At 55.7% G+C, this 23,334-nt stretch overlaps 1 protein-coding gene across 1 annotated transcript; it reads right to left on the bottom strand.

Moving 5' to 3' along the window:
* Positions 1-2,045: 2,045 nt before the first annotated feature.
* On the bottom strand, positions 2,046-6,095 carry LOC101006600 (alpha-crystallin A chain). The gene is made up of 3 exons (XM_021935460.2): positions 5,514-6,095; positions 4,182-4,304; positions 2,046-2,754 (listed from the first exon to the last, which is right to left on the bottom strand). Exons 1-3 carry the CDS (start codon positions 5,700-5,702, stop codon positions 2,548-2,550), a joined length of 519 nt encoding a protein of 172 aa, XP_021791152.1. The 5' UTR covers positions 5,703-6,095; the 3' UTR covers positions 2,046-2,547.
* Between the last annotated feature and the right edge of the window lie 17,239 nt (positions 6,096-23,334).

The raw sequence follows: 23,334 nt of genomic DNA, 5'->3' as shown, positions 1-23,334 counted from the left end.
GTGTGTACAGTGTGTGGTGTGTGTGCCTGTGGTCTGTGTGGAGTGTGTGGTGTGTGTGGCATCTGGAGTGTGTGGTGTGTGTGGGTGTGTGGTGTGTGTGGAGTGTGTGGTGTGTGTGGAATGTGTGGTGTGTGGGTGTGTGGTGGTGTGTGTGTGAGTGTGTGGTGTGTGAGTGTGTGGTGTGTGTGGACAGTGTGATTATTATTAGTGTGTGGTGTGATATTATTGGTCAATGGATTATTGAGTGGTGATTATTAATGGATTAATGAGTCAATGATATTAATGGAGTCCATTGGATTCAATATTAATGATCATATTATTAATGATTGTGTGGTGTGTGGATTGTGTGGATTGTGTGGAGTGTGTGGTGTGTGGGTGTGTGGTGTGTGGATTGTGGTGTGTGGGTGTGTGGTGTGTGGAGTGTATGGTGTGGGGTGTGTGGTGTGGGGTGTGTGGTGTGGAGTGTGTGGTGTGGAGTGTGTGGTGTGGAGTGTGTGGTGTGGAGTGTGTGGTATGGAGTGTGTGGGGTGGGGTGTGTGGTGTGGAGTGTGTGGTGTGGAGTGTGTGGTATGAAGTGTGTGGTGTGGAGTGTGTGGTGTGGAGTGTGTGGTGTGGAGTGTGTGGTGTGGAGTGTATGGTGTGGGGTGTGTGGTGTGGAGTGTGTGGTGTGGAATGTGTGGTGGTATTGGGTGTGGTGGTGTGTGTGGGTCGTGGTGTGTGTGTGGAGTGTGTGGTGTATGGAGTGTGGTTGTGTGGAGTGTGGTGTGTGTGGAGTGTGGTATGTGTGGAGTGTGTGGTGTGTGTGGAGTGTGGAGTGTGGATTGTGGATTGTGTGGGTGTGTGGTGTGTGGATTGGTTTTATGGTCGTATTATTGGAGTGTGAGTGTATATAGATTAATGGAATTAATTATTATTGATGGATGCGTGGTGTGTGTGTGGAGTGTGTGGTGTGTGTGTGGTGTGGAGTGTGTGGATTGTGTGTGGTGTGTGTGTGGAGTGTGGTGTGTGGATTGTGGTGTGTGTGGAGTGTGGTGTGTGTGTGGAGTGTGTGGTGTGTGGAGTGTGTGGTGTGTGGTGTGTGTGTGTAGTGTGTGGTGTGTGTGGAGTGTGTGGTGTGTGTGTGGAGTGTGTGGAGTGTGTGGTTGTGTGCGGTTCGGTGGCTGTGGCACGGGCTGTCACTGGGCGTCACAATGGCCGCCCACTCTGATGCCTGTTGCTGACTTTTGGAAAGCCCGGGGTCGGTGCGTGCACGTGTTCTCCGTAGGTTCTCGCCCCGGTGGCGGTAGGTGGTCGTCCTGCTGGTGCCGACAGGGTCCCGGTGCCTTCGGCCTCCAGGGTCGAGGGCGCTTTACTTGGCTGAGGGCGCTGGCAGGGCCCACCGGCCGTGGCATCTGCTTGCACTGGGGTCCTCTCTGGTCCCCCGGATCCCCCTCGGTGAGCGCAGCAGGCAGCCAGGGCCCCCCAGGCCAAGTCTCCCTCCCCGTGGCGGGGTCCGGCGGGGTCCGGCGTGGCCGCCCAGTGTCTGGTCCCGGGAGGGGATAGAGCGAGCTTCTGCCTCCAACTCAGGGCCACGATGGGTTGCCCAGGAGAAGCCGCCGAGTTCCAGACCCTCAAGAGCACGAGTGCCCTTAAAGCCCACCCCGAAGGCAGCAGGACAGCCCCGCAGACCCCCGAGAGAACAGGACGGCCCCGCAGAAGGAGGCCAGGGCAGGAGTCCGCCCCGGTGCCCGCACGGACAGGGAAGGGAGCCCAGCCTCCCTCCATTCCCCGCAGCCCCTTCCAGGTCTCTCGCCGCCCCCAGCTCTCGGAAGCGCTCCCCAGTCCCTTTCCCATCAGAGGCTCTGCCCGCAAAACCCTCTCCTTCCTGCCCAGTGTGGAGGGAGGCGCTTGAGCTTGGAGGAAGGAAGGGAAGGAAGGGACGCAGGCGACCCCATCACTCCGAGGCCACCGGGTCCAACGCGAGCAGGAGACCCGCTGTCCTCCCTCCAGGCGCCGCCCTCGTGCCCCTCCCGACCCTCATGGAGACAGCAGCAGCAGACGGCGGGTTGCTTGTGTCACCTGCTCTTTATTGACTGCCGCGGGCTGCGCTCTCATGGACGATCCTTGTCGCCAAGAGCGGCACTACATAGAGGGGTTGGAGGAAGATGGTCTGAGAGAAGAGGCCATGAGAGCCCAGACGCACAGAAGCCCCGGGAGGTGTGGGCAGGGCCCGCGGAGGAGGGAGGCTGCAGGTGTGTCGGGAGGCACCTGGCCGGAGGTCACCCCCTCCTTCCGGACCCTCAGCAGAGTTGAGGCGCCTGCACCCCAGGGGAGTCAGGCTGCTATCTAAAGGAGTGTGAGGTGCGGTCACTTCCGCCACTGGCCGGTGTCGGGGTCTGGGACACCCTGAGACCCTGAGCTCTCCTGGCTGCTCTCTCAAACCCTCATTCCATGTGAGAAGGTGGAAAGGAAAAACAGGGAGGCAAAGGAAGACAGACACCCCGCCCTCAGGGTGCTCCCCGGATGATGGGCTGGGGCTGCAGGGGAGCCAGCCGAGGCGATGCCTGCTTAGGACGAGGGAGCGGAGCTGGGCTTCTCCTCCCGCGCCACGGGAATGGCTCGCTCGTGGGTGGCGTCTAGGCCAGTCTGGATCTTGGGGCCAGAGAAGGTCAGCATGCCGTCGGCCGACAGGGAGCAAGAGAGGGCCGACTGGTCCACGTTGGACGGCAGGCGGTAGCGGCGGTGGAACTCACGGGAAATGTAGCCGTGGTCATCCTGGAGAGGGTAGGGGGGCACAGTCAGAGGGGCCACTGTGCAGGTGGCTGCCTCGCCCCATGCCAGAGAAGCTGCTCCAGGCCCACCAACTGCAGAAGGTGGCCAGCCTGCAGGGGCTCTCACAGGGGCCGGGTGCAGCCAGCGCATCCCATGACCAGGTCCCCTGGGATTTATGGATTCACGCCCCTGCTTCTCTGGACCTCAGCCTGGCCTCGTGGCCACTTGCCGGGCTATTCCCTGCATGGGGTTGTGTCTTCATGCTCTGTGGCTTCACTCCAAAATCGCAGGATCATTCGGTACCAGGCCCTGCACCTCAGCCAGGCTTCCCCTTCCAGACCCCACAGGACTGCTCCAGCCCAGGTCTCTGCAGCCCCACTAACGTGGCCAGACAACCCATGTGCTTCCACGTCCCCTGGATGCCCTAAGCCACAGACTCAGCTCCCTGGGCCGACCTCCTCCTCCACTGGGTGCAAAGACCAAGAGCTGGGAGCTCAGAAGCATTTTCCAGGCTGTGCTGGGGCTAAGTGGGGGCTTTACCCGGCCCAGGCGAGGGAGGGGCAGCACATGAGGTCAGGGTTCACCCCCCAGTACTGCCTTCTCCAGCTATTGAAAGAGGACCCCGGCCAAAAGAAACCCAGACTTTGGCTAAGAGTTCCACCTTCCGGCCCCTCTGCTCTCCAGCCCCCACAGGACACTGTCCATCTGTGAGAGCCCGTGAGCTCTTGCCGGCTCTGCCAGGAGATGCAGGTCACCAGGGCCTCCATGTCCTGGCTCCCTCAACACTATGGAGACCCGAGGCCTCCACCCAAGCAAGAGCGGGACATCAGGGTGACTGTGGGGAGAAGCTGCCATCCCACCTGCCCAGTACTAGCTGTGGGACCCAGCAGGCTGAGGACCCCCTTGTTCCCCAACCGTGTCCTGGAATAATGAAGACACTGGTCCCAAAGGGCTGCTGTGAGGCGAGGGTGTCAATGCATGTAGAGCATTCCCAGCGGATGCAGCTATGCCGTCGGGGACTGGCCTTCCTCAGGTGGGGCTCATGTGAAGATGTACATTGGCTAGGAGGCGGCCACCGGGGCACTCCCACTTCCTGGGGTTCTTTCTAAGACCACCCTGGCATCCAGGTGACAGGGATGGAGCTGGAGACGGCTGGGTGCAGCAACCCAGGAAAGGACCCTATCCTAGATCCCTGAGCCACATTCACTCGGAACAGTGACCTCTGTCACTAGGAGGGGCTGGCTGTGCTCAGGTGGGATGGCCCCTCCCTCGGGGAAGAGCCAGGCCTGATTCGGGGGCCCCCGGAGAGTGTCCCTCTCCCAGGGTTGAAGGCCTCGTGCAGGTGCGCAGGCCCGGTTGTGCCCGCCGTGACCCCCTTGTCCCCACGCCCACCTCGCCCCCCTCTCCCACCTCTCAGTGCCTGGGCTCACCTGGCGCTCGTTGTGCTTCCCGTGGATCTCCACAAAGTCGTCCTGCACCTTCACAGTGAGGTCCTCCGGGGAGAAGTGCTTCACATCCAGGAAAATGACGAACTTGTCCCGGTCGGATCGAACCTGAAACCCAAACGTGCTACGTGGAGCTACCCAGAGGGTGCCGTCCCTGCTGCAGCTGGCAGAGACAGGGCGGGCCCCGGTTATCAGAATGGGGATGCTTCGGTCACCTGCCGGCCTCTTCTCCCACACGCCAAGTGGGGCAGAGCTTTCGGGGGCCTGCGACTGTCTCCTGGACGGACAGGCACAATCCTCGACCTGTCTCTAAACCCTCAGGCCAGCTGAGGGGCTGGATGCTACTGGTGGGCCGGCTGGTTTGTGCCTATGGTCAGGTGGCTGGTTATAGGTCGGTTGGCTGGTTATGGGCTAGCTGGCTACTGGTTATGGTAGGAGGGGTTGTTATGGATTGGTTGGCCCATTAGGCTCAAACGTCTGGCGAGTGATGCTTGGCTGGCTGGCTGGACTCAGCCTGTGGAATGAGGTCACTGCCCTTGGCGTCATGCTGTCTATAGAAGCAGCCAGAGCCTGCTGATAGCCTGCACAGCTGCCTCTGCAAAAAGCACTTCCACACACTCCCTCTCACTGCCCTGGCTCAGCCTCGGCTCCCTGAGGCATTTTGCGCCCTGGCATTGATGCCTACTGCAGCAGCCCTGGGGAGGACCCTGTTTCTTAGGTGCCGGGTGGGACTCAGGCCCTCCAGAACTACAGACTCTGCACCGCTCACCCGTGGCTCAGAGAGGAGGCTTTGGGGGGGCCCATTGCCTGTCCTTTTGGCCTTGGCAGGGCACCTGAGTAAACTTGCCAAGAGCTTTGCTGGCCGTGGGCAGGCCGAGCTCATGGGAGGAGATACTAGGAACCTCCTGTTCTCTGGCTTTCAGGACTATGACCCCCACCTGCTCCCAGGCCTCCGGGACTCAGGAGACCAGCGGAACCCGGGAGCTGGCATTCGCCACCACACATGCCTGGATGGGTTGCTCTTGGGGTTTCCAGTATGTGGCTGGTGCCTTACAAAGCACACGTGGGTCATGAGCTGATGGAGGAAAACAAGGGTGGGTTCAGGCTGCTCCCTTGTCCAACCTCTCCCCAGTGCCAGGGGAGGCTCTGCTGCGTGGCTGCAGTGGGGACACAGGCTCTCGCCCAGCCTCTGCAAGGGGATGAAGGGGCGAGGCCACCTGCCTGACGGAGCAAGACCAGAGTCCATCGCTCTCCACCCACCGAGGCCACCACCCTCTGAGCAGCGAGGAGAGGCCAGCACCACGGGCCACGTCTTACCTCAGAGATGCCGGAGTCCAGCACGGTGCGGAAGAGGGACTGGCGGTAGTAGGGGCTGATGGTGGACGACAGGAAGGGCAGCAGGTCATACTCAAAAAGGCCCTCGCCGAAAAACTGGTCGAAAAGCCGACTGGGGTAGAAGGGCCCCAGAGTGCGCTTGAACCAGGGGTGCTGGATGGTCACGTCCATGCTCAGCTTTGGTACCACGGGGACCTGGAGGCTGGAAGAAGTCAGCGGGGCCTCTGGGCAGCGCAGTGTGGAGCTAGGGCTGAGCCCTCCCTATATATGCCACCAGCAGAATGGAGGCATTAAGGGATTTCTCTGGAAGGGCATGAGCTCATGAAGAAGGCTGCTCAGTCAGCAGAAATGTGGCTGGGACAAGTGCCCGCCCCCAGCCCCGGGAGGGGCTACACGGACTGTCCCCGAGGCCTGGACTCAGCTGAGGCCCGCCTGGGCACCCTGGGGCTCCCGGGAGGGCAGACAACCCAAGGAGGAGCTCTGTGCCCCATACTCGCCTGGGGCAACAGTGGAGCTTCTCATCTCCCAGTTAGTGGGCAGGGGCTACGTGCCAGGGGCCATGCTAGTTCTCTGCACACCTTGTCCTGCCTGGTGGTCCTCATGGTCGCCAGAGGAGAGAGAGCCCACACCCCTGTTAGACACAGGGGTCAGGCACGTCGTCCTCAGTCTCACTGCGCCCAGGCAAGAATGCACTGTTTTCCAAAGCAGTGTGACTCTGTGAACCTCCGTTACGCTCACCACTTATAAAAAGTATGCATGCTTGTAAAAACTCCTGAAGAAGAAGCTGAAAGGTGCCATGATTCCAGCACCTGGGGGATCCCTGTTGAGTTTCATGCTTGTCCTCCAGCAGTCTGCATGCCTCCAACAGGAAGACGGGCTGGGCTGTGTGCAGATGAAAGCGCCAGGTGGTGAGCTTCCCTCTGTGGCCCACCCTGGACGCCCAGCCCCATGGCCATCGTCCCCTGTAACACCTCGAGCTTCTGTGGCATGACCTGCCGTGGCTGTTGGGTTGGGCTGCTCCTGTCAGGGTGGCGACATGTCCCCACGTCCCCGCCACCCATGCGGTCCCGCCACCCACATGATCCTGTTATCCGCAAGTCCTGGTGATTATTTTGCTCCTCGACCCATGGCCCCGTCCAGTTCTCACTAAGTGTCCAGGCACTCCCAGTTTTGTTTGTTCGTTTTTGAGATGGAGTCTTGCTCTGTCACCCAGAGTGGCACCCAGATCTGGCGCCCAGACCATGCAGAGGTTTCAGCTCACTGCAACCTCTGCCTCCCAGGTTCAAACAATTCTCCCACCTCAGCCCCCTGAGTAGCTGGGACTACAGGTGCCTGCCACCACACCTGGCCTTTTTTTTTTTTTTGTATTTTTAGTAGAGATGGGGTTTCACCATGTGAAAACCCAGGCTGGTCTCAAACTCTTGACCTCAGGTGATCCACCTGCCTTGGCCTCTCAAAGTGCTAGGATTACAGTCGTGAGCCACTGCACCCAGCTCACTCCTAGTTTTAAGTCTTTTGATATTTTGGGGTAAACTTGCCCTGGGGAGCATGGTCCTCCGCCACATCCCCCCCGCCAGGCTGGGAAGAGGCCATGCCCCCTCTCCCAGGCTAGCTTTTCTAGTGTACGGTCCAGGCTGTGGGAAGTTGCTTAGTCCTCTTTGGGCCTCCCAGTTCCTCCTCAGCCTCTAACAGATTCATGCGTGTGGAGTAAGCACACGCCCAGGACACTCCCGGGCTTTGCAAATTCATCTCCAGCCCATGGGCTCAGAAGGCCACAAAAGGTCAGACGCCCCAGTGTATAAGGATCAGACCTGACGCATCCCAGGTGGGATCAGGGCTGAAAGCGGGGCTCCAAGGTGTGCTCCACGGGGCACCTCTGTCATAAGCAGCACCCAGCACCAGACCCTTCCTCCTGCATTTACAGCACTGTCCGGGGACACAGGATCCCAAAAAATCTTGAAATGACAACTTCTGCCCTGCAAGGTTACAACTCCAGAGAAGCGATTCCCTGAGGTGCCAAATTAAGGTGCAGATAGGAAACGCTGGGGGAGTGATGGGTGCCTCTCCCAAAAGCCTACACCAGACCTCTGCCTGTGGGTCCACAGAGCCACCCTGTGAAGCAGGTCCCAGCATCGTTCCCGCTTCATAGACCAGGAAACGGCAGCTTAGAAGGTTAAGCCGCATGCCCTGGTCACTTGGCTTAGAAGAATGGAAGGAGGCTTAAAGCCACCTTTCCAGGCTGGAGGTCAACATCCAAGCAGTGGCAGGGTCTGGGTGAGGCAGCGGGCAGCCCCGCTGTGCTGGCCGCCTATTCCTGGGGCACAGGGAGGGGGAAGAAGAGGCCGCTGGGATGGAAGCGAGCATGCAGCTTGGCCCCGGGGAGGGTCGAGCCAGGCCAGGTGTGCGGTCAGTGCTGGGCGGAGCCATGCTGGAGTTTGCAGCAAAAGGAGGCCATTGTCCTCATCCTGCCTTTATGTACAATGTTGACAGTTTGTCCACCACAATTTTTTTGCATTCATTTTTATTTATTTATTTATTTATTTATTTTTGAGATGGAGTCTCGCTCTGTCGCCCAGGCTGGAATGCAGTGGCACAATCTCGGCTGACTGCAACCTCTGCCTCCCAGGCTCAAGCAGTTCTCCTGCCTCAGCCTCCCCAGTAGCTGGGATTACAGGCACACACCACTACACCCAGCTAATTTTTTTATTTTTAGTAGAGATGAGGTTTCACCATGTTGGCCAGGCTGGTCTCGAACTCCTGATCTCTGGTGATCCACCCACTTTGGCCTCCCAAAGTCATGGGATTACAGGCATGAGCCACCGCATCCGACCCATTTTGATTTTTTTAAACATTGCATCTAAACATGATTTAAATATCAGAACACTAAGGGCAGTGTTTTTAGTGTCCCTGACATTTGGCAGGGAGGGAGGAGCTGTGCTGTCCTTCACAGCAGGCCCTGCACATGGTCAGTCAAATAGCGGGGACTGCAGGCTGACGAGGTGGCTGAGGCATCAACCTGGGACTGGGCACCAGTCTGGTCCTATGACTGCACAGCTCTGGGCGCCAAGGATGGGGCAAGGTCCTTCAGACACGGGGCAGAGCGAGGTCCAGGCACTCACACCTGTTGTGCTCCTCACCACATGCCGTAGGGCCTGGCAGCTCAGAGGCCATCGTGGGACATCAAGGCTCCTGCCACAAGGTTGGCCAGACCTGCAGGGGCCTTCTGAAGTGAGCCAGGGCCTAAGTCTGCACAATAGAAGCAGGAAGTCCTGGACCAGGGGACAGGGAGGGCTCTAGGGTCCTAGGGGCCCTTTCAAACCCCGAGTTTAGGCATTGTATTAGTGTCTTGTGGCTGATGTACCAATCACAGATTAGTGGCTTAAAACAACACAAATGTCTTATCTCACAGTTCTGGGGGCCACAAGTCTGAAATGTATCTCATTCAACTTAAATCGAGACACTGGCAGGGCTGGCTCCTCCTGGAGGCTCAGGGGAATCTGTTTCCTGCCTTCTCCGGCGTCTCAAGGCACCTGTGTTTCTTGACTCGTGGCCCCTCCTCCATCTTCAAAGGCAGTGGTGGGCAGTGAGGTCTCTCCCATCACATCCATCTGGCAGTTACTCTCCTGGCCCACCTGGATAATTCAGGATCACCCCCGCCACATCTCAAAGCCTGCTACTTTCAGGATCCTTCACCTCCGCTCACTGGCCCGGAGCCTGCTGTGCACACATCCTCGCTCAATGTTCCACACTGGTCGAGTCCTATCTCTTAACGCTGTGTTAAACAGAGTCCCTGCTTTTGTGGAGTTGGGTAGAGACAAACAAGAAACAAATAAACAAGTACATGCAGGCTGAGGTCAGTGCATCCGCCAGCCAGACCCCTGCGCCATTCGCCTGGATTCTGGGGAAACAGGACCCTTTTGCTCTGGACCTGGGCTCCTCCTGAAATTTGTGTTGAAGATGCTGCCTCAAAGCCACAGAGTGCGGGTGGCGGGCAGGGGGAGGTGATGGCCAGTGCACTGAGGGATATGTCTGTGGAAAATGAAAAACCAGAATGAAACCAAAGACAAGTCAGTGTTCTCTTCCTGATTCCCAGCCACTGTCCGTGAAAATCACATCAGCACAAAATACGCCTCCCCTTTTGCTGGGCTAAGTTCTAGCAATTGCTGCATTCATAGCAGTTGATTCTCGAGGTAGGGACGTTCTATAAAGCTGTGGTGAGTACTGAATTGGTGATGCCTGGACTGCTGAGCCATGGCTCCCAGGGGAGACACAGGGTTAGGGTCCTGTGAGCCTCTGGTCCCAATGTTCTCATCAGCCAAGCAATGCATCATCTGTCTTATGAGTGTTTCTGTGTAAAGATGCTTTACTGAGGCCAGGCATGGTGGCTCACGCCTGTAATCCCAGCACTTTGGGAGGCCAAGGCCGGTGGATCACCTGAGGTCAGGAGTTCAAGACCAGCCTGGCCAAAATGGTGAAACCCCATCTCTACTAAAAATACTAAAATTGGCCGGACACGGTGGCTCAAGCCTGTAATCCCAGCACTTTGGGAGGCTGAGACGGGCGGATCACGAGGTCAGGAGATCGAGACCATCCTGGCTAACATGGTGAAACCCCGTCTCTACTAAAAAATACAAAAAACTAGCCAGGCGAGGTGGCGGGCGCCTGTAGTCCCAGCTACTCGGGAGGCTGAGGCAGGAGAATGGCGTAAACCTGGGAGGCGGAGCTTGCAGTGAGCTGAGATCTGGCCACTGCACTCCAGCCTGGGTGACAGAGCGAGACTCTGTCTCAAAAATAAATAAATAAATAAAATTAGCCAGACACGATGGTGCGTGACTGTCATCCCAGCTACTTGGGAGGCTGAGGCAGGAGAATAGCTTGAACCCGGGAGGCAGAGGTTGCAGTGAGCTGAGCTTGTGCCATTGTACCTCAGACTGGGCAACAGAATGAGACTCCATTCCAAAAAAGAAAAAAGAAAAAGATGCTTTACTGAATCTATAAACGTTGATTCACTAACACTGAACGCACGGCCAGCAGTCCTGTAGCTCAGCCTGAAGGAAGCTTCTCTAACACGTTTCCTCTGTGAGGCGCGCTGCAGCTTTTCTCACTTTTTGCAGTTTTGTGTGTTTTGCTCGTGATTTTGCTGTTTAAAATGTCCCCAAGCAGAGCTGAAGAGTAACCAAACAGTACCCAAAACTGTCTTTGGGTTTCCATTCGTATGGCATATTTTTAGAAATCTTTTACTTTCAACCTATTTGTGTCTTTGAATCTAAAGTGACTGTCATAGACAGCATATAATTAGATAATGTTTTGAATCTGTTTGGACAATTTCTGCATTTTGACTGAAGTGCTTAATCCACTTACTTAAAAATGCCTCCAAGCCCACAGCTCTTTAGCACTGGGCTTGAGGACGTTTTAAAAAGCAAAATCACAAACAAAACACACGAAATGCAAAAATGGTGGCACTCAATAGACCTCAAAAAGGACACTGGCTGACCGCATGAGGCTGAAACAAGAGGGCATAGTGTTGCCTTATTCACCCTCAGCCAGGAACATGTGTAAGGAGACAGAGGTCTCAGCACTGCACGCATCTGTGAATGACCAGGAAAACTCTGCAAGTATTGATTTGGGGGTCACAAATAAATTTTTTTGGTAATTTTTTTGTAGGGACGGGGTTTTGCTTGCTATGTTGCCCAGGTTGGTCTTGAACTCCTAGGCTCAAGCGATCCTCCCACCTTGGCCTCCAAAGGTGCTGGGATTATGTGCGTGAGCCACCGTGCCCAGCCTGCAAATAAATTTAACCAAGTAAGAGTCATGGACTGAATTGAGTTCCCCCAAAATTCCTATGTTGAAGTAGTAACCCCAGGACCTCAGAATGTGACTGTATTTGGAGATAGGATCTCTCAGGAAATTAAGTTAAAAGGAGGTCATTTGGGTGAGCCCTGATGCATGTGACTGGCATCCTTATAAGAAGAGGAAATCGGCCGGGCACAGTAGCTCATGCCTGTAATCTCAACACTTTGGGAGGCCTAGGCGGGTGGATCATGAGGTCAGGAGTTCAAGACCAGCCTGAACAACATGGTGAAACCCCATCTCTACTAAAGTAAATACAAAAAAATAGCCAGGCGTGGTGGCGTGCACCTGTAATCCCAGCTACTCAGAAGGCTGAGGCAGGGGAATCACTTGAACCCAGGAGATGGAGGTTGCAGTGAGCCGAGATCTTGCCATTGCACTCCAGCCTGGCGACAGTCTTGTTCTATCTAAAAAGAAACGGGGGCGGGGGGGGGAAATCTGGACAAATTCCAAAAAGAGACACCAAGAACACATGCACACAGAGGAAAGTCCACATGAGGGCACAGCAAGAAGAGGCCCGTCTGCAAGCAGAAGAAGGAGCCAACCCCACTGACCCCGCGATCTTGGACTCCCAGGCTCCAGGACTGTGAGGCAACAAATGTCCGTTGTTTAAGCCACCCGGTCTGTGGTCCCCGGCACACTGACATCACAGGGAATTCCCAGATCTGGAACGCATGAGTCATGGAGAGAGACTATATTTCTGTAATCTTCACATTAGCACAGTTTTATTTCCTGCCCTTTTCTAAACATTTACTGAGTGGAAATTGTCCAGTGAACTGCCCGGCATGGGGCCACTCCCAACACTGCAGACGCAGCCACCTGCATTTGCTTGGAGCGGCTTTGAAGGCTGGGTGCAGGTGCACTGGGGGAGGGGTGCTTATCTCCAGCCCCGTGGTTCAACATATTTCTGTGCTTAAACGAGAAATTTCACATAACAACAACAGCACTCATAGCTGGGCGCGGTGCCTCACGCCTGTAATCCCAGCACTTTGGGAGGCTGAGGCGGGCAGAGGTCAGGAGATTGAGACCATCCTGGCTAACATGGTGAAACTCCGTCTCTACTAAAAAAATACAAAAACTTAGCCGGGTGCAGTGGCGGGCGCCTGTAGTCCCAGCTACTCGGGAGGCTGAGGTAGAAGAATGGCATGAATCCGGGAGGCGGAACTTGAAGTGAGCCGAGATCATGCCACTGCACTCCAGCCCGGGCAACAGAGCGAGACTCCGTCTCAAAAAAAAAAAAAAAAAAAAAAAAAACAACAACAACAGCACTCACAAAGAAACCGAGCTGGAATTATTTCAGTTCTGTCATTCTGCATGACCTCTTGGTGTTTTTATTCTGTGTTTCAAATGTAAGACTGTGAAACCGGAGCACAAACGGAGGTGTGGTGCTGAAGTTGAGATGTTAGCTCATGCATGAAAGAATTGGCTGCATTTGAATATCTTTAACATTGAAATGCATTCTTTTTTCTGTTAATTGCTTTAAAGAATGAATCAAGAAAATCATGATTATCCGTGATTATTACATAACTATCCTAAAAATAATTTTTCAGTATGGAGGATGGAATATTCAAAACCGTGACTCACTCTGGTATCAAATACCCTGGGGCACCACCGACCTGGGGCGCCTCAAGCTCCTTGCTGGCGTCCAGCGGCCTCTGGCAGCTCTCCAAGTGTGAGCGGACCGAGGCTGCTTGGGGAGGCCTGGAGCCCTTTGGCTCTGCCCTCAGTCTGCCTCTGAGCCAAAACCTGCAGCCGGCCTTGTCACCAGCAATGCTGGGACCCCAAGGTAGAGAGGATGTAGGAAACAAGGGTTCCCACCAGGAAGTCTGAAGAGTGAGGTGAGCTTCTTCCTGTGCCTCCCACACCACTGCCCAGTGGCACAGGGCTCCCTGGGGCCTGCCTGGGACAGCCTGCGGGAGCCCGACCCCAGTACACAGGCCCCAGGCTGGTGTGAGCTGGGTCAGGGGAAGGTCTGCCTGGGGACGGGAAGGATCGTGGAGAGAGAGGTCTGCCCAGTAGGCCCCAAGACCCCCTCCCAGAAGACGTTGACCTCTCCAGGCAGCCTGGCATGGAAGCCAAGGGCCGCGAGTCGAGTGTCTGCCTCCCAGGCCAGGGCTGGGAAGGGCAAGAACAAGGCTGGTCCTGCAGCCTCCCACCTTGGGAGGGCATGGGGGTAGGCAAACAGCTCAGCCCCGCGGGCACACTGGGGTCTGTGCAAACACGGTCACCCTGGGCACGAGCGGCCCTTCCTCACTGGACGTCCCTGGGCACGGGCAGCCCTTCCTCACTGGATGTCTCTTGGTTTTCCTGGCCTCCTGGAGAGTCACTGTCACCCCTGCCTGTGCCCTGGACCGAGACCCTGGCGAGCGTGACCAGCCCAGGGCAGGCCCTGCCAGAGCGCCCAGTGGGCCCCAAAGGACCCGCCTTGGGTTGAGGGGCTGTGGGAGGAGGTCACTGCAGTTTCCAGAGAAGGCTGAGGAGACTGTGAGGGGACCTGGGCATCGTCCAAGGTGCCAGTGCCCATCTGGGGTCTCGGTGGCCGCAGGGAGAATGCGGGCTGAGTGCCACCATGCAGCTCCATCCGGCCTGACCCTCGGTCCCAGCCCCGCCCAGGGCCACTGCCGCTGGGTCCCCCCACGGAGATGCAGGGACTGCGCAGGCGGCAGGGTCGGAGGGACGCAACCTCCACACGGGCCCCATCTAGGCCATCTGTACCCCGGCAAGGGAGGCGCCAGCCCAGCATGCCTGGCTCAGCGCAGTGCCAGCACAGGCCCCACCCTCACCCCCCGGGGAAGAAAAAGTAAGACTTTGCCAGAGATCAGAGAAAGAAAAGCCACGTGCCTCCCACAGCTGAGCACGGCCATGGGCAGGGCTGGCCCCTGCGCCCACCAGTCCTCGCAGGGGCCGTCCCACCTGGGAGAGGCCTCAAGGCCATTGGCTGCCTCGGCAGGACCTGCAGCCGAGTGGGACCTGCAGCCGGGGCCTCAGGCCTGTCGCAGGTGTGGAGCCGGCTGCCTGAGGACGCTCTGCAGGGTGGGCAGTGCTGGGGATGGCACGGGGACCGTCCCTCCCGGCCCAGGGGCTGGGCAGGACCCAGTGTGGGCTGCACGGGGCTCCTGAGGGTAGAGAAGGGGCGGGAGGCCAAGGGAAGAGAGGGGCAGATGTGTGGGAGCTGGGGTGCGAGGGCAGGGCTCCAACCGGTCTGGGAGCATGTGCAGGGGTGTGGTGTATATTTGATATGTGGGGTGTGTGTGTGTGATGTGTGTGGTATGTGGTGTGTGTGGTGTTTATGTGGTGTGTGGGGTGTGTGTGTGGTGTGTGGTGTATATGTGATGTGTGATGTGAGTGCTGTTTGTGTAGTGTTTATGTGATGTGTGGGGTGTGTAGAATGTGTGTGTGGTATATGTGTGGTGTGTGATGTTTCTATGATGAGTGTGGTGTGTGGTGTGTGTGGTGTGTCTGTGATGTGTGTGATGTGTGTGTGGTATATGATGTATGTGCAGTGTGGTGTGTGTGTGGTTTATCTGTGATGTGTGTCTGTATGGTGTGTGTGACGTGTGTGTCGTGTATCTGGTGTGATGTATGTGGGGTGTGTGTGGTGTGTGTGTGGTTTGTGGTGTGTTCTGTGTGGTGTGTGTGATGTGTGTGTTGCATATGTGGTGTGGGGTGTGTGTGTGGTATATCTGTGGTGTGTGGGGTGTGTGTGATGTATGTGCTGTGTGTCCGTGGTGTGTGTGCCTGGGGGTGTGTAAGCCACTGTCTCGGAGATCGTTTTTCTCGAATGTCTCTGCAGATGGAACCTGTCGGGAGGTTTTTCCCGGCCTCTGCGATGGCTCCTCCGCTCCCCGCATTGTTTCCGCGGCCCAGCTTAAGCTTGTCCTCAGCGATTTGCCGCTCCGCTGCACCCGAGCTCAATGCCAGCCCCTCACACAAAGGCGACATTCACTTCATCTAAAGGATTCCCATAACGCCAGCAGTCTGCCCCACAAAGGCCGGCGCTGCAATTTTCCACTCCAGGGCCCCGCGGGGCTCACACACAAATCCGCCTGTGTAGGGCGGATGCGGCATTGTTGCGGCTCAGCAGGGAATGTGCCTGAGCTAAGCCCTCGCCCTGCTTCCCCTCGAGGTCAGCAGGTTAGACAGGATGGTCCCCCGCAGACCCCCGAGCCGTCCTCAGAGTGGAACGTGGGGCCAGCCATGTCCCGCCAGCCCCTTCCAGAACAAAGCCGGCAGGCAGAGTGTGCCACAGACCCCCAAGGCCCTCCAAGGCTGGAGTTAAGTTGGGGAGAGGATCCTCTTTGGGGGGTTGAGAGATAATTGTGTCCCACAGCACACACTGGGCGCTCACCACTGCCAGAACGTGCAGGTCATGGTGACGGGGACAGAGCCAGTGATGCCCCGCCCTTCCCCTGACAGCCAGCACTTAATGTGCCCATCACTGGGTGTCACTTTTACAGTGGCGGCAAATGCTACTTCATTGAGTTTATTTTTATCATGAAAATTTTTACACTGTATCAAAAGTAGAGACCATGGAACAATGAGCCCTTCACATACTCATCAGCCAGATCCAACAATTAGGAGGATTTTGCCCCCGCTTCCCGCTTCTCTTGGTTTTTTCTTTACTGGAGTATTTTAAAGCAAAGCGCAGACGCCACGTCATTTCACCCCCGCACACTTCAGTTGCCTCTCTTACAAATCTAACATTTCTTTATATAAGCGCAAATTCCCTCTCATGTTTGACAGGATTCCTAACAATGTCTTGATGTCATCTAAAACCTAGTCCCTCGTCAGATAACCCTGATTGTCTCAAACATGTTCTTTTACAGTTGATGTGTCTGAATCATGACCCAAAAAGAAGGTGCTCGCTGCTCTGGTTGTTACGTAGATATCATTTTCTCCGAAATTGCTTCTGCGTTACTGAAAAGGTCATACATCTTCTTCTCTTTTAATATGTTAATACAAAGAACTTTATGAATCAGTTGTCTAATGCTAAACCAATCTCACATGACTGTAACCAACCCAGCTTAGTTACTGTCTTAGCTCAGGTTTCCAAGAAGAGGGAGCCTGGGGAGACGTCTGGGTGTGGATGCTTTGTTGGGAGGTACAACCCCAGGGAAGTGAAAGGGAGGTGAAGAAGGGAGGGAGAGTACTTTGCAGAACTGGCTCTTTTCATCTCCAGGTGGCCAAATCTGCTCCAAAGGATGATGGCCTCCCTCACCCCATCCCCAACTTTCTGATGTGTCTTTCTGGCCCCTTCGGGGAACCATGTGGCAGAGTCCTTGGGATCGGGGCAGCTCAGCCTGAGGCTCCCACCAGGATGGGTGGGGGCACCCCAGGAGCGCTAGATGGGACGGTGGGTTCAGCTCCGTTACGGTCAGGATTTTCCACCTATGCTCTGAATGCAGCTGGCCTGTAAATCTCTCTTGTATTGTCCTTATCTGGTTTTGATACCAAGGTTATAACTGCCTTATAAAACGGGGGGTGGGCCGGGCGCAGTGGCTCACCCCTGTAATCCCAGCACTTTGGGAGGCTGAGGAGGGTGGATGGCTTGAGCACAGGAGTTTGAGACCAGCCTGGGCAACATGGCGAAACCCCACCTTTACAAAAAATACAAAAATTAAACGGATGTGATGGCATGCACCTGTAATCCCAGCTACTCAGGAGGCTGAGGTGGGACGACGACTTGAGCCCAGGAGGCAGAGGTTACAGTGAGCAGAGATTGCACCACTGCACTCCAGCCTGGGCAACAGAACCAAACCCTGTCTCAAATAAAAATAAACGAACAAAATGGGAGGAGAGGGAAGCATGTTTTCCAATTTTCTTTTCTTTGGAAGAGTTTCTATAAAATTGAAACTGTTCTTACTTGTTGGTAAAACTCACCAGTTAACATCTGGGAATGTTATTTTCTATTTGGGGCTTTTTATTTCCTACTGATTCCATTTTTTAATGGCTATAGGACTTCTGGTTTTTAGAAAATCCTCCCTCGTGTAGGTGTCACACTCACGGGCATGCAGCATCCCCTGGGGGGCTGGGATCCCTTGGTGATCTCCTCCGGCCTCGCGATCGTGGTGGGCAGTTTGTTCTTTTTCTCATCCCTCTTCTTGTTTATTTGTCTCCACCTTTTTCTTGATTAATTGGGGTGGTTTATCAAATGTATTAGATTTTGGCTTCATCGATCCTCTCTACAGTATGTCGTTTTTTATTTCATTCATTTCTGCTCATATCTTTTTTTTGACATGGAGTCTCCCTCTGTCACCCAGGCTGGAGTGCAGCGGTACAATCTGGGTTCACTGCAACCTCCGCCTCCCGGGTTCAAGCAATTCTCCTGTCTCAGCCTCCTGAGTAGCTGGGATTACAGGTGCTCGCCACCACACCTGACTAATTTTTGTATTTTTAGTAGAGACAGGGTTTCACCATGTTGGCCAGGCTGGTTTCAAATCTTTCTTTTGTTCTTTCCTCTGGATTTATTCCGCTGTTAACACTTGTAACTCTAACGTGGTTCCTTTGCTGTGGGTTTTACCTTTTCTTCGCTGAGTGTCAGTGTGAAGATAGGTGATTCCCTTTCTCGCTGAGGCCGCATCCCACAGGTTTAGCCGGAGAGCTGGGGCTCTTCCCGCCGTGCCCTGGAGGGAGCCGGGGCTGGTCCTGCAGGAGCCACCGCACAGCCCAGTGAGGGCCTTTCAGACATCCGGAGTGAAGCTGCACAGAGCCTTCGGCAGTCAGTCACCGGGCAAGACTGAACACTCACTGTGTGTTCGTTCTTAGCCCACCTGACCCAGGGATGATTGGAGGTAGGCAAGAGGGGCTCAAGCCCTGGGCATTCGCTGCCTTCAGAGAAATGAACAGTTCCTAGGCAAGTGCTGGAGGAGGGCGAGGAGCTGTTGACACATCACCCGTGACAGTGACGCTGCTGCTGTCGCCACACCAGGGGTGGCCTGAGTGCTTCACCTGAGTGGACCCCGGACTCCCCACAGTCAAAACCATGGCAATCCGGGTGCCGGGGAAGCAACTTTGGCACCTTCCGGAAAGTTACAGGAAGCTCCTGGAAGCTTCCAGAGGCAGAGCCCGGGCTAAGCCCACCACAGTGCTGCCCTCCTCGTGTGGTCTGAGCGCGGAACGTCTCCCTTTGCTTTTCTGCACAAAACACCGCTGCGCTGCCAGTCCTCAAGTTCCGATCTGCAGTCCTAGCCCACCCCGGGCACTCGCTTCCCCTTCAAAGACCTCTGAGCGCACAATTATTTTTCAGGCCCTCTGGAAGGGAACGCTCAAGCCGCCAGTGACAGGCGACATGGCTGAGGGTGTGGGACACAGTGGGTGCTTAGTGACAGATGGCGCGTGGATGGTGTCTCCAGGAATCAACCCAGGCTCGCCGAGGAGGCTGGACACCACTCTGGGCCTGAGGACAAGGCCGGTTTACCTTTGGCTCTCGAGCAGGACAGCCCACCTTACCCCCGCCCCCGGTGGTTCCGTCCTGCCTCGAAGGGAAATGACATGGTGGCCAGGCCTGCGGTCACAAACAGGCGCTCTCAGAGCCAGGCTCTGGCTCCATGACTCCATGTGCCTGGTCAAGGCAAAGGCGCTAACGAGCCCCCCAATCCCCCGCCGCCTGTGGACACCTGGAGAGCGGTGCTTTTGAGGGAAAGCAGGGTGGTGGGCTGCCGGGGGGGTATTAGCTCTCCCAAAGGTGGGGATCAAGAGGAGAAGGCAGGTATGGGGCCTTTGGAAGGTGATCTGGGAAGCAGGAGTGAGTGAGGGGGCTGGAGGCAGGGTGAGGAGCAAAGCCACCAAAGGCTCCTCCATGAGAGGGTTGCTGGTGCAGGCAACTGGGGCCGATCTCACTGAGGATGTCAACTGTGGCACTCCTGGCTCTCACGTGGGCCGAATGGACCAAAACCCCCAGAGCAGGGAGGCAGGTAGTGCGGCCCCTCGGAGACGGCCCCCTTAAGTTTCGTGGGCTCAGAGGCAGCTGCAGGGCCTCTGTTTTTTTTTTTTTTATTTGTTATTTTTTGTACAGACAGGGTATCCCTATGTTGCCCAGGCTGGCCTCGAACTCCTGGCCTCAAGCGATCTTCCTGCCTTGGCCTCCCAAAGCGCTGAGATTACAGTTGTGAGCCACCACACCCGGCCACGGGAGTTAATTTTTTCATGTGCAAAGATTTCGGTTCTCAGTCAGTGTGGGTCTGCACTAGCTGGGAAACCTGTCCAGAAACTCATCTGTGATGAGAAGGAACGCAGCACGGCCTTGGCGTCCAGAACCACCCTGATGCTCAGCGCCAGGCTTTTGCTTTCCTCCTGGATGTAAACAACCTCTCGGAACACCAGCTGAGACAGGGGCCACGAGACCATGGCAGAAGGAGACGAAGCAAGGCCACCCGTCATCATGTCTAAGCACAAAAGCAAGGTCACCGCACGGCCCACGAAACACTGGACGCGCCTCCTCTTGCTAAATGAGTGACTGCTGACCTGTTAGAGAATCCTACGGGGCCGCTGCGCCCTCACCACCCCAATCTAAAACAAACCCCACCTTAGACCTTTTCCAAGCCACCCAACCCGTGTCCCATAACACCCTGTTACTGAAACGCCCTCAGTTCCCCACGGGGCGAGCAGTCCGGCCTGGTCGCCTGCAGGTGTGTGTGTTCCTGTGGCCTCTGGCTGGGGGGGTGCCGCCGGTGGTCTGCCCAGGGTAACTGGATACCGAGTGACAGCCGGCCACACGCGGCCCTGGTCACACACGGTGAACGATGAGTCAGCCCTGGTCCCTGAGTATGCGGGAGCCAGGGGACCCAGGCCCATCTGCAATTTCCCCTCCTGTTCTCACCAATCAAGCCCCATGACTCCACCAAAAACACCTCTCCACATTGCCAAGTGCGGCCTCCTGGGCGGCTGTCAGCAGGCCACGCCCCTTCTGGGCGCACTGGCTCCACCTGGCCTCCAGGATGCGCGGCACCCTGCTTCTCCCGCACCGCGAGCTCCTCCGCGGGCTCCTCCCCACCAATGCTGGGGGGTCCCTGGGCTCGGTGCTTGCATCCTCTACTTCCGTCCACACTTGGACCAGCCGGTTTACCTCATCACGTCCTATTTCCCGTGCGCTGGCTCCGCCCTACGCACCCACCTGGCTTCTCCACGGCTCCGCTTGGATGCAACGCAGTGTCAGATGCAGTGTCTTAGACCCAGCATGTCTGAAACCGGCTCTTCCCACAGCCTTTCTTATCCCAGCTATCAGAACTTCATTCTTGGCCGGGCGCAGTGGCTTACGCTTGTAATCCCAGCACTTTGGAAGGCCGAGATGGGTGGATCACATGAGGTCAGGAGTTTGAGACCAGCCTGGCCAACATGGCGAAACCCTGTCTCTACTAAAAACACAAAAATTAGCCGGGTGTGGTGGCAGCACCTGTAATCCTAGCTACTCAGGAGGCTGAGGCAAGAGGATCGCTTGAACCCAGGAGGCAGAAGTTGCAGTGAGCCGAGATTGAGCCACTGCACTCCAGCCTGGACAGCACAGCAAGACTTCCTTTTTTTTTTTTTTTTTTTTTTTTTAAGAAATGGCCTCTCACTATGTTGCCCAGGCTGGACTTGAACTCCTGGGCTGAAGTGATCCTCGTGCCTGGGGCTCCCTAGCAGCTGGGATTACAGGCATGAACCACCACAGCCCTAACCTCAGGGTGACTGTATTTGGAGATAAAAGGAGGTAATCAACATTACATTAGGTCATAAGCAGGGGGCCCTAATCCAGTAGGACTGGTGTCCTTATAAGAAAAGAGAGAGAGACACCAGGGATGTGTGTGCCCAGAGGAAAGGCCCTGTGAGGACACAGGGAGAAGGCGGCTGTCCGCAAACCATGGAGAGAGGACTCAGGAAGAGCCAGCCCTTCTGACACTTTCATCTCAGACTTTCAGCCTCCAGAACCGAGATAATAAATTTCTGTCATTTAAATCACTCAGTCTGTGGTATTCTGTATGGCAGCCCAAGCAGACTGAGACACACCCCACCCCTGATTTATCAGCTAATTCTGTCACCTCTACCTGCAAACACTGTCCAGACTTTACCCATTCCTCACCACCCCACCACCTTGCTCCACGACACCACTGTCCCCTGGCTGGATGGTTGCTGTTCGTGCCTCCCTGGGTTCCTATGTATGGCCTTGCCTCCAAGTCTATTCTCCACCCAGCAGCTGGGGCAATCCCTAAAACCAGGATTGCATCGGGCGCCTCCTGGGCTCCACATTTTGCCTGATTTCCCTTCTTACCCAGGGGAAAAGCCAAATTCTTTACGGTGACCCGCAGTGCCTTACAGACCCAGCCCCAGCCCCAGCCTCCCCTTGTTCCCAATGCTCCTGCCATGCTGGCCACTTGGGTTCTCCGAGGCGCATGTGCCCTCCTACCTCAGGGCCTTTGCACAGCCTGTTCCCACTGCAGAGAGCTCTTGCTGCAGTTCTCTGCATGGCTGGTGCACTAATTTCCTTGAGGTCTGTACTGCAAACCTGCTGTCACAATCCATTTTGTGCTGCTGTAACAGAATACCACAGACTACACACTTTAGAAAAAACAGAACTTTATTTCTTCCCAGTTCTGGAGGCTGAGAAGTTGGCAGGTGGGCCTTCCTGCTGTGTCATGCCGTAGCAGAAGGTGGAAGAGCAAAGAGAGGGCAAGAGAGAGGGGGGACCCGATGCACCCTTTCATAAGGAACCCAGCTTCATGATAACAAACCTACTCTCGCGATTATAGCACTCATCCCTTCATGAGGGCCCCGCCTCTCACCGAGTCACCCCAGGGCTGAATCACTCCCATTAGGCCCACCTCCCAACACTGTGGCCTTGGGGAATAAGTTTCCAACACAGGCTTCTTGAGAGAAGCATTCGAACCACAGCACCCACCTTGTGAGCGACGCTGCCATGGCTCACTATGGGCAGAGTGTGTATCCCCACCCTTCTGACTTGTTGCTTGACTTGTGACTTGCGTTGAGCAACAGAGTGTGAGCAGATGTAACTTTGGCCATGTCCAGCTGAAGGCGTTCAATGTGCGTGCACGGTTGAGCCCTGCACCTCGAGAAGGCTGTGCCCACATAGACACTGTTCCCTCTGTCTGAACCTCAGAAGGGTAACACATGGAGTGGGCCTAACCCAACCCAGTGCCTGAGGCGGAGCCACCCAACCAAACTACAGACCCAAGAGAGTGGGTGGAAGCCGCTGGAACTTAGGGGTGTTTGTTATGTAGCATTACCACAACAAGAGCTGACCAGTGCGTGTGGACTTCCACACATCTCACGCCCTCCTCTCCTCTGGCAGTTCTTTTCCTCCTGAACACACATTATTCTCTAACATTCAGTATAGTCAGTCCCCTTATTTATCTTGTGTATGGTCTGCCTTCCCTACTAGAAGGTAAGTTCCACGAGGGCAGGAATTGTCATCTCTTTTGTTCACCACTGTATCCCCAGTGCTAAATGGGAAGACGCATTGAACACAGATTGTTGAATGGATGGATCGATGGATGAATGAATGTGGTGGGTCTGAGACTAGAGCAGATTCCTAGGAGCAATGGGAACACTTAAGAGGAGCCACCCACCCAGGGCTGGAGATTGGGGCAGATGTGTCAGGAACACATCCAAGCAGAAACCCTAGGTGGCCACACTGATTCAGCAAATGAAGGTTCCCAGAGAACTTACTCCCTTCACCAGAGTGAACGCAGCCACCTAGAATAGGTAGGGCTGGGTGACAGTAACAAGGAGAGGGCGAAGGTAAGATAGTGTGTGAATTACCCGAGATGCACACCAGGCCATCAGGATGCCAGGAATAACTCTCTCCCATGCGTCTACTGTTCAAGCCACTTCCATATGAGTGCCGGAGAAATTAGAAAGTAGCTATGTTTTTATTAAGTACCTACTGTGTGCCACACTAGCTGACTGGATACAGCTATAAAAAAGACAATTCCTGACTTCAGGGGGCTACATTCCCATA

The sequence above is a fragment of the Papio anubis genome, chromosome 4, assembly GCF_008728515.1.
Source record: "Papio anubis isolate 15944 chromosome 4, Panubis1.0, whole genome shotgun sequence".
Classification (NCBI taxonomy): domain Eukaryota; kingdom Metazoa; phylum Chordata; class Mammalia; order Primates; family Cercopithecidae; genus Papio; species Papio anubis.
The sequence above is the reverse complement of the archived record's forward strand: the minus strand, read 5'-3'. Positions and strand labels throughout refer to the sequence as shown.

Excerpts from the sequence above, each read along its gene's own strand:
- LOC101006600 (XM_021935460.2), bottom strand. The coding sequence starts at position 5,702 with ATGGACGTGACCATCCAGCACCCCTGGTTCAAGCGCACTCTGGGGCCC. Across the intron at positions 4,305-5,513 it reads TGGACTCCGGCATCTCTGAG|GTTCGATCCGACCGGGACAA; the intron begins GTAAGACGTGGC and ends TTTGGGTTTCAG. Across the intron at positions 2,755-4,181 it reads GGAAGCACAACGAGCGCCAG|GATGACCACGGCTACATTTC; the intron begins GTGAGCCCAGGC and ends TACCCTCTCCAG.